The 9,799-nt window shown below is 30.8% G+C and overlaps 2 protein-coding genes across 7 annotated transcripts; both read left to right on the forward strand.

Moving 5' to 3' along the window:
* The first annotated feature begins 438 nt into the window (after positions 1-438).
* Mvb12 (multivesicular body subunit 12-like Mvb12) lies at positions 439-2,749 on the forward strand. 4 transcript variants are annotated; one of them, XM_076394193.1, is made up of 7 exons: positions 439-581; positions 997-1,083; positions 1,134-1,281; positions 1,333-1,558; positions 1,802-1,926; positions 1,985-2,217; positions 2,275-2,749. In XM_076394193.1, the coding sequence occupies exons 2-7, from the start codon at positions 1,012-1,014 to the stop codon at positions 2,356-2,358; spliced, it is 888 nt and encodes a 295-aa protein (XP_076250308.1). In that variant the 5' UTR covers positions 439-581; positions 997-1,011; the 3' UTR covers positions 2,359-2,749. The 4 variants fall into 4 exon arrangements, with proteins under 4 accessions (XP_076250308.1, XP_076250307.1, XP_076250309.1 ...); XM_076394192.1 differs by having other exon boundaries at positions 441-581; positions 1,000-1,083; XM_076394194.1 differs by lacking the exon at positions 439-581 and adding an exon at positions 700-826.
* A 1,359-nt stretch (positions 2,750-4,108) lies between these two features.
* On the forward strand, positions 4,109-6,314 carry Rpn10 (Regulatory particle non-ATPase 10). Of its 3 annotated transcripts, none has more exons than XM_076394198.1 (8): positions 4,109-4,178; positions 4,425-4,537; positions 4,655-4,795; positions 4,856-4,967; positions 5,037-5,411; positions 5,465-5,576; positions 5,631-5,801; positions 5,880-6,314. In XM_076394198.1, the coding sequence occupies exons 2-8, from the start codon at positions 4,512-4,514 to the stop codon at positions 6,083-6,085; spliced, it is 1,143 nt and encodes a 380-aa protein (XP_076250313.1). In that variant the 5' UTR covers positions 4,109-4,178; positions 4,425-4,511; the 3' UTR covers positions 6,086-6,314. The 3 variants fall into 3 exon arrangements, with proteins under 3 accessions (XP_076250313.1, XP_076250312.1, XP_076250311.1); XM_076394197.1 differs by having other exon boundaries at positions 4,168-4,280; XM_076394196.1 differs by lacking the exon at positions 4,109-4,178 and having other exon boundaries at positions 4,378-4,537.
* Positions 6,315-9,799: the final 3,485 nt, after the last annotated feature.

Raw genomic sequence — 9,799 nt, forward strand, 5'->3', positions numbered from 1 at the left:
TTGTGATTCTTAATGTATTCCTGGCAAAAACCAATAACACATGTAGAAAAAGATAATAATACAAAGGAAACAGAAAAGAAAATCGATATATCCTTATTTTTTTCAAAACATAAATGTACTATTAATACTTTATAAAATATACTTACAACTTGTTTACTTGTTTGAAATATATTTTTCAAACGTTTTAAAAATATTGATATTTTTAGGATAACTAAGGTTTATTACGTTTTAAATTACGTATTATTACGGTTTATATTAAAAATATCGCCACTTTCTATAATGTTTAAATAATATCGATATATTTAAAATAAATATCGATACTTTTTATTCTGACATATATAAAAATTTAAAAATAATTTTTGTTCGCCACATCCCTAACAGTACGCATGCCCAGAATCGAAAAATGTTTACAAAGCGCATACCAACCTTCTTCTTTTCCTCTTCATCACACTGACTTATAAATGTAATCTCATATATAAAATAACTTTAAGTTCAAGAAGAATCTATTTTAAAAATATGGTTTATATTTATCTATTATTTAACACAATTGTAAATATACTTCATAATGCTTAAAATTTAAGGTAAATTTTATCTAATTTTTGTTGACTTTCACTCATTAATTAAGACCAAGATGAATCATTACTCATGTATGAAATATTCTTTCATTAATGTAATAGGGCGATAAGAAGCTCTTTTGTTCCCTTCTGTTCCATCTTTTAATTTTTGACAGATTTGGTTCTTTACACTTTATATAAAGTAAATACTAGAAAAATTCCAAAATTAAGAAATTATTTTCATCTTATTTGTCATTTGGATTGACGTAAAGGTAGGATTATCGAAAGTAGTTATTTAATAATATAATAGCATACATTATCCAGGTTTTTAATAGACTTAATAAATATGTATATTTGATTAGGCATTTTAGCGATTATTAATATTTTAATTCTGGGTACTTTTGATGAAATTTCGGAGCACTATACTAACTTTTTGTTTTAGTAGTTGTCCAGTAGAATGTTAAAATCTTCAGTTCAAAATAAAATTCTACAGACATTACCTGATGATAGACCAGTTACTGCTTTGCAAGTGAGTTTAGAGAAAGAGATTTTACATTTTTACCATGTATTTATTTTTAGGTGGTAGAGAGTATTGAAAAATGCCCAAGAGGTTTTTATCCTATTGCTAAAACTTATGATCAAGATTCTGATGCGGATTTAGGTGAAAAATCAATTTTTAAACACAAATTTTTGACATGTCGATATCTATGCATATCAAAAACTGAAGGTAGAATATTAAATATTTTAAGATAGACTTTATTTAGCATCTTTTTGACAGGACTGCCAAATTTCGTTGTGCAAGAGATAAATATATTAAATGAAAAAACAGTTCCCCCAAAAGGATTTAGTACTCTAAGTAGAACTGCAGATACAAGTCAAAAAGCTTGGAAGAAAAGACAAATTTGTTATCGCTTAGTAAATAAAAAAGAAACAAAAATTGCCATTACAGATATTATAATCTGTAGCAAATTAAGAGCTGCTCCTAGTGGATTTTCATTTGCAGGGTGAGTGAATAAAATATAACTATTTCTAGTATAAATTTAAAGCATTACTTTAACTAACACCAAAATTATTTTAAGTCAGTAATTATTTAAGGTTAAGTCTTTTATATACAGATTTGATATTTTAACATTAATTATTGATGAATTACATTTAATTTAAATTTTATCTATAATATATCTATAACCATTAGTTATGGTATTTATCCACTATATGACTACAGTTGAAGAATAAAAATTACTTTACAGAGAAATTAACGGTATTACTCTTTGTTACAAAATGGGAAATACTGAATCTACACAAAATGGTGCTTCACCAGAAAGACCATCTAATCCACTTTCATCAAATAGTAATGATATTTATCCCTCTTTGGGTAAGTAAGAAGCTCTAAATATAATGTGTATTTATTAACTAAATATAAATTTAAATAGGTGAAAGTGATCATGACTATGAAATACTTAGGCCAGGACCTGGTTATGGTCCTACAGGGCCTATTAGACCAGCCCCTCGTCCTCCTGCTCCTACTAACCCCTCACATCCACCTTTACAGTCTCAAAATACTACACACACATTAGGAAGTAGTTTGTATTGTGGATTAGAAGGTGTACCCTTCATTGTTAATCCTAAATTTCATCTATCGTCTTCTAACCAAAGTGGTGACGGAGTAAGTATATAAATAAAATATAAGTTCAGTTTAAATTCATATTTGCCAATATTTCAGGCACCAAAAATAAAACCAAAATCAATGCAACAAATAATTAAAGAGTATGATTATCCATTTGCCATCGAGCGTCAAACACAGTAGAACAAAACTGATCCAAAATAATAATGTAATATTCTTTGTATAATTGTGCCTTTTTTAACATTAGATTATCTTTATGATTAAATAAGATTATGTAGGAAATATTATGATTTGAAGCGCCTACAGCTGAATAGTAAATATTGTGGACATTAATAAGGCTGAGTATAATTAAAGGACTTTTAAACATGGGAAGGTATTATGTTTGTGAGGTTCATTATTAATAGCTGTAAATATAAGAAGTTAAATATATTCATTAGGTAACAAATTGAAAATGATTATATAAAAATGTTTAGTTATATTTCACATAGATTATGTTACTGAAATTATTTTATATAGGTATAGTTGTGATGTATTTTCCCCGGAAATTGTAAATAGATTTAACTTTATAACGTTTTATTTGTCTTTCATTGTTATTATTTTTAATTGACTGAAATGAACAAACTTTAAACAGACATCTACATTTTAATCTACAATGGTCATAGGGTAACTTATAGCTAATATCATTTTGTCGTTAATTACATGGTTTAATCAACAATAAAATTAAGGATAACTAAATCCAACTACTGCGTATGCGCAATTTCAATCCCTCTGACAATCAACATCATACTCTCGATCATGGTGATCAGCGCATTTATATAGTATATGTTCCCCATCATCTTCCTTGTCAACATTACTTGCATATGGTATATATATGCAATGTTTATATATGTTCCGCTGCCACACTCCTCCCGACATTCAGCCTTTACTTTTTGCTTTGACCTCTTCTTTCTACATACTGCTGTAAGAGTCATATTTTCTTAATTGTAAATGTTTAGGATTCGGGAAATAACTCACTCTCTGTATGGATATTGTTCTATATGAACTATATATTCTAGTAGATATATAATATTAAGGATCCTGATTTTTGTCGCGTCGTACCATGCTGGGGCTACCTAGAGTAATTGGCGATATACTACAAACACACGCAGTCTCGTCTATCAGCTTTTTGGACAGCCAGTCCAACCTTTCTGCCGTTTCACCAGTCTTCGCAATGTAGTTAGCGAATATTAATTTAATAATTATTTTATTGATGTAATAATCTGCAACAAGGCCATGTTGGCCGTGCCGCCAATGCAATTCGAAGGTGAGTAACAACGACCAAAGCCATATCATCGGCAAACCAAATTAATTTTACACCACTGGCATTTCCAGACGAAGAAGGTGGTCGTAAATAACATTTTATAGGGTGGGGTCAAGTATCGAGCCCTTGGGGATGCCATTACTAATTTGTAGAGCTTTAATTCTTACCGTGTCACTTAAGACATTTGTACTCTTAGAGAGATAGGAATATATTACCCTTATTAGACTTTCGTCTACGTTTGTTCTAATATTGTCAAAGAGAATTTTCCAGGATCCATAACTGATATATATATATATATATATATATATATATATATATATATATATATATATATATATATATATATATATATATATATATATATATATATATATGTAAATGATCTTTTTTATAGTGCATGAGTGCAACTAAATATATATATATATATATATATATATATATATATATATATATATTTTTTTTTTATTATAAGTGTAATTCTTTACATTAACTATGTGTATTTGGATATTCAACTCCTCCTAAAGGGTTGGACCCATAGAAAATGTTGGACCAATTTTGATAGATGTTTGTTTGCGCCTATGTGGATTCGAAAGTGGTTTACATTTACAACCGGGCCCAGTAGGTGGCGCTGCGATAAGGTTCCAAGATTATTAAAAATATTTGAAATATTTTTTGATTAGGACATATCACAAAATCATTAATTGTAAGTTATTGTGATCATCTTATAGTACTTGTTTTGTTGTCGAAATAAATTATTCCTTCAAACAAAAAGCTAATGTTCCAGTAGGACCGTCCTAAAATATATGTAATTATTCTATATTCCATTAAATTACTATTCTCTATAAAATAAAGAGTTTTTATATTTGGGATATCCATAAAGTATAATCTGTCGATGTCACTAGTGCATTGACAGATGTCAAATTTATGTTGATGTTTTCTGTATTTTAAGCTAAAACATTGGATATCGAAGGTGATCCATTAACTATATTATTATTAATAGTATTCCTTTATATAAATCAAGTAACGAATAATTAAAATGGTTCTGGAAAGTACTATGATATGGTAAGCTTATAATTTTATGTGAAATATGCTGCTTCTAACCTCTTGTAGTTGATGACTATACATTTTTGTTGTCTTTCTTTTATATAAAAAGCGTCAAATAAACCCTGTATATTTTAGTGTCGACAATAGCGATTATATGAGAAATGGGGATTTTCTACCTACCAGACTCCAAGCTCAACAAGATGCTGTTAATTTAGTTTGCCATTCTAAAACTAGATCTAATCCAGAAAATAATGTCGGTTTGTTAACTTTAGCAAAGTATGTTTTATAACTCCATAAAGAAAATTAATACTTAAATATTTGTCTATTATTTTATAGTGTAGAAGTTCTTGCTACTCTAACCAGCGATGTTGGTCGAATTTTGTCAAAGTTGCATCAAGTGCAACCAAATGGGGATATTAATTTACACACAGGCATTAGAATTGCTCATGTAAGTTTGGTATAGAAATTTGTATCATATAGTTTGATTTTTAATACATTTTTAAATTATTTATTTCAGTTAGCCTTAAAACATCGCCAAGGGAAAAATCACAAAATGAGAATTGTAGCCTTTGTAGGTAGTCCAGTAGCTAGTGAAGAGAAGGAGTTAGTCAAACTCGCAAAAAAGTTAAAAAAGGAAAAAGTGAATGTTGATATTATTAGTTTTGGTGAAGATTCTGATAATTCTGATGTTTTGATGACTTTTATTAATACATTAAATGGTAAAGATGGTACAAGTAGTCACTTGGTAACTGTTCCTCCTGGTCCACACCTTTCTGATGCTCTGATTTCTTCACCCATAATTCAAGGGGAAGATGGTACTGGTGGTGCAGGTTTGGGAGCATCTGGCTTTGAATTTGGAGTAGATCCTAATGAGGACCCCGAGTTGGCATTGGTACAAATAAATATGGACTTAACTTGATTTTACTTATTAACTAATTTTATTAGGCATTACGTGTTTCTATGGAGGAGCAGCGTCAAAGACAAGAAGATGAAGCCAGGAAAGCTAGGGAAGCATCTGGTGCCGAAGGAGGTGTAAAAACTGAAACTATTAAAGAAGGTAGGTATCAGAATACTAAAATTATAAAATTATTATGTTTTTGATATTGAATAGAACCCACTGAAGAAGCAATGCTGGAAAGAGCTCTAGCTATGTCAATGGAAGATGGTGGTTCTTCAGCAGCAACAGCTACTCCTGCAACTACTAGAGTGCCAGTTGATTTCGCTAACATGACAGAGGATGAGCAAATTGCTTTTGCAATGCAAATGTCAATGCAAGATGCACGTAAGTTTTATTGAGTCATATTCCCATTGTTTTTCTAAGATTATTTATAATAATTGCCATATAATATTTTAATTTTAGAAGAAACCCTTCCAGCTAAAGAAGAACCTATGGAAGTTGAAGGTGATGAAGATTATTCTGAGGTTATGAATGACCCTGCTTTTTTGCAAAGTGTACTTGAAAATTTGCCAGGTGTTGATCCTCAATCAGAAGCAGTGCGTCAAGCAGTAGGCAGTTTAAAAGACAAAAAGAAGGATGAGAAGACAGATGATAAGCAGAAAAAGTAACTTACTATTTCATGAATATAACAAATCTGATAAACAATTGTATTTTCTATTATTGCTATATGATGGTGGATTAGTTAATTTGGTAAATTTACATGGTAATTTACTTTACAGTTAATTTAATTTTTCATAACTATTTCTGATTTGGTTTTTATGTCAGTTATGTCATCAATATGTCTATATTACCATGTATGTATACTAAATAGTGTTTAATAAATCCTGCTGTAGTATGGTAGATTGTTTAATTTTTAATGGACCCACAATATTTTAGTAAATATTTAGATTACTTTTTTTATCTGTAAGTAAACTAGTAGTTTCTTTTTGGAGTTTAAAAAACAGTTCAAATTACAATTATAAGATAGTCAATATAATCATTTAATGAAAATGTACATTTTAAGTAATACACATTAATAAGTTTTGTAACATTAAAAAAGGTTTTAGAAAGAAATATTTATTTCAAACAATAATGGTTTTTGCAATTTAGGAATTATTTAATAATAACAAAAGATGATAAACGTATTAAAAACGAGTTTTAGTTATTTGTTTAATCACGTATACCCGACCATTTTATTTACATGTTTTCCTATCGGCCTCTGGTTTGTTAGGGTTATCTTTAGATTATTTGAACGTAGCCGTAGATAAGGGAGTGGACAAAACAGGTGTTGAAGTCATCGTCCAATATAATTTAATTTTTATCGCATGTTAACTTCAGTATTCGTTCTAAATATTATTGACCATTAGAATGTGACAGAGATATGAAAAATATTCGTTATTCTGTGAATAGATTAGTTATGTGAAATTACAAGTAAATCATATAATACTGAATGAAATATTAGAACCAATAGATGTTATTAGTCACTGTCGACTAACCTACAATTTGTTTTTACAATAACTTAAAACTAGGTCCTTTTATCACCCGCCTTATCTTAGTATCTGGTGTACCAATGTTTATGTGTTAACACTGCTGTTTTTCTATTAAATACATCTCACTACACTACACAAGATTAAATGGTTAGATTATTTTGAGTGCATTCTATTCTGGTATTAAGCAAGGGTGGTAATACTTCGAAACTGACGAGAATGTAGGTATCTGAAGGTCTCGGTATAAGAAATCAGTCCTGTAGTATCTGGGTGCACCTATAATACGTATCAGGACTTTGTTCTGGAAAACTTGTAAAAAAAATTCCATATGTTCATATAGGTTTCAATACTTGCATGTATAATAGCAATTTATTATGTACTGATAATTGTGATTTTATTCTAATTAATCAATACATTTGAATTAATGTTGTTATTCTATTCACCCGGTCAATTGTTGAATTTTTGTTAATGAACCCAAACTGGTATGTCGGCATTCAGTTTTTCGAATCTTCAAAGCCAAAAGACTAGGTCTATCAGATAACCTAATTTTTCTAATTCACTCATATTTAGATATAGATAGATAAGTCCTTTCAAGTAAAGATCGGCGAAGCAGTCTCCTTTCAGAAGCAAATCTCGTAAGTATATAGATAACATAAGTATAATATATTACGAATCACTGACGATTCGGGACGGGACGGAATTAATACACCACTTATGGCCTTGGAACAAAAGAGAAACTTTATTTTGATCCCTGGTAATTTATATCCACTCGATACAAGTCACAGCACCCTCTACTAACTTTTCTTCCTCCTTTCTATACTGGTTCTTGTATCGAGACAAGTCATATATTTAACATAATATACGTAGTTACGAACGGTTTACTTTTATTTAAAGAAAAGTGAATACCCAGGAACTAATTAATGTTCTCAAGAATGACTTCATTTTTGGCCCGTAACTAATTGAATCTTCGAATTTTTACATTCTATGCCTGGAAAATTATATACAATATCATTTTCGTTTGGTTTGAAGATTTTTTTAGATGGTCAGCAAATGCTTCTTCTTTTTGTTGATTGCTGCGTCCGCAAATCCACGTGGGTCTTTTTTAGGTAGACTGTGTAAATATTACTGTTCCAGAGAGAATAATCTGTTTTCTTGTCATTTGTTAGATTTAGCAGATATTTCTGGATTTGTTTTAATTTCCAGTATTTCCCTTTTCAACCTTTGGGTTATATTGTTTAAAATATTTTTATTTTCGGGCATTCTATTTTGTTGCAATTTTTTTCGTAGCTTTCGGTTTTCGGTTACCATTTCCTTGATTATTTTGGGATAATTAATTCCTCTAATTGTACTCTTAATTTCCGGAGTATTACTCCAAAAAGCATTGATATCTACAACGATTTTTTTTTTGCTTCAAAATTAAATTCGGCTGTTTTTAGGGGTACATTTAGTTCAGAATAGGTTTTAGTTTAGAATTCGAATGTTTAATTCTTTAGCAAAATCCTTTGCAGTTTGTTCTTTGTTAACGTTGGATTTTGTGCTTTTCTTATATTTTCACTAAGGGTTAGAATCACTGGTATGTGATCTCAATTTAGGGTAAAGTTTTCCGTATAGTTGGATATTATGTTTCTAACTATGAAGAAATCTAGCTGGGGAATTCTAACTAAGACCTGGAGTTTCTCTAGATCATTTATTACAGGTGTCTGAAATAATAATTTTCAGCTTAGCGAAAATTTTGCCTTCTTTTTCGAGGAAAACAGAGACACCGAGTGGCGTGAAATTTGTCATGGCTTAAAGCATATAGTAAAAGAGTTTATAGGTCTAAAATGCCCATGTAATATGCGCCACGAATAAGAGAAATCTAATAAAGTGAGATGCATATATATGAGATACACAGCTTGATGAAGGCTTGAATGTTTGGCACGGAAATCCAATTGTTCGTTCGGGATTATGTGGTACGCATCTGTGTTGTTTAAAGCGTGTAATATCGCTTTTCCGGAAAGTTTGGAAAGTGCACTAATCAGGCTGATGGGCCTGTAGTCAGATCAGTTGGACTTGGCATCCTTGAATTGACATGACAATGACAAGCGCATGTTTCCAGTTCTTTGGGAAATGCTTTAACCTCAGGATGGAGTTAATAATGTTAGCAAGTTCTGATAGTTGCTAGAAACTTTGTTTGCATCGCTGGTCTTTTATATATTTTTGAACAGTATCGATACAAATTACAGCGCCCTCTACTAGTTGTTCTTCTTCTTTTCTAGTTTAGCTCTTGTATCGACATAAATAATATATTTAACACTATTCAAAGGACTTGTAGGTGACAGAGACCCTGGGATACGATTGGGACTGACGTATTTGGTTATCTAGCGCTTTAATCTGGGGACTATGATCTTGTACGGTGCCAAGGGACAACTTTACACTGAGCATATTCGTGAAGCTCTTCACGAATGAAATTATGAGATTCGAGGTGGGATAAATCACGGAAAATTAAGTTACACACGGACTTTTTTGGATTGGAAAACCTGTCTCTAAGTGATATAATACTTCTATCAATCTTGGATTCCGTATAGTTGATGGGGCAATATCCTCTGGTGAAGAAGGCTGCATTATCTGTGTAAAATGTTGCGTTTGAGTGCTTCATGAGGAGAAAGGCGACCATGTACAAATTCAGCAGTGCTGTGGTGAGGGGAGAAATTGAGGAACTCCGGCGGAGATTTGTTTCCAGAAGGAAATTGTATCGCCCATTTTTTACTTTGACGTACCTATCTTTTAAATAGGAGTGCATCAGGAATACTAGGTCATCGGGTAAACATAGGTTTTTAGTTTTAAATGTGAGACCATCGTGAAAATTTTGGTAGA

This window comes from Rhynchophorus ferrugineus, unplaced genomic scaffold (genome assembly GCF_030347505.1).
Source record: "Rhynchophorus ferrugineus isolate W39M unplaced genomic scaffold, kcgeb_rfMv2 rfM2, whole genome shotgun sequence".
Taxonomy (NCBI): domain Eukaryota; kingdom Metazoa; phylum Arthropoda; class Insecta; order Coleoptera; family Curculionidae; genus Rhynchophorus; species Rhynchophorus ferrugineus.

Excerpts from the sequence above, each read along its gene's own strand:
- Mvb12 (XM_076394193.1), top strand. The coding sequence starts at position 1,012 with ATGTTAAAATCTTCAGTTCAAAATAAAATTCTACAGACATTACCTGAT. Across the intron at positions 1,282-1,332 it reads ATGCATATCAAAAACTGAAG|GACTGCCAAATTTCGTTGTG; the intron begins GTAGAATATTAA and ends TCTTTTTGACAG. Across the intron at positions 1,927-1,984 it reads TGATATTTATCCCTCTTTGG|GTGAAAGTGATCATGACTAT; the intron begins GTAAGTAAGAAG and ends AAATTTAAATAG.
- Rpn10 (XM_076394198.1), top strand. The coding sequence starts at position 4,512 with ATGGTTCTGGAAAGTACTATGATATG. Across the intron at positions 4,796-4,855 it reads GGTTTGTTAACTTTAGCAAA|TGTAGAAGTTCTTGCTACTC; the intron begins GTATGTTTTATA and ends ATTATTTTATAG. Across the intron at positions 5,802-5,879 it reads AATGTCAATGCAAGATGCAC|AAGAAACCCTTCCAGCTAAA; the intron begins GTAAGTTTTATT and ends TTTTAATTTTAG.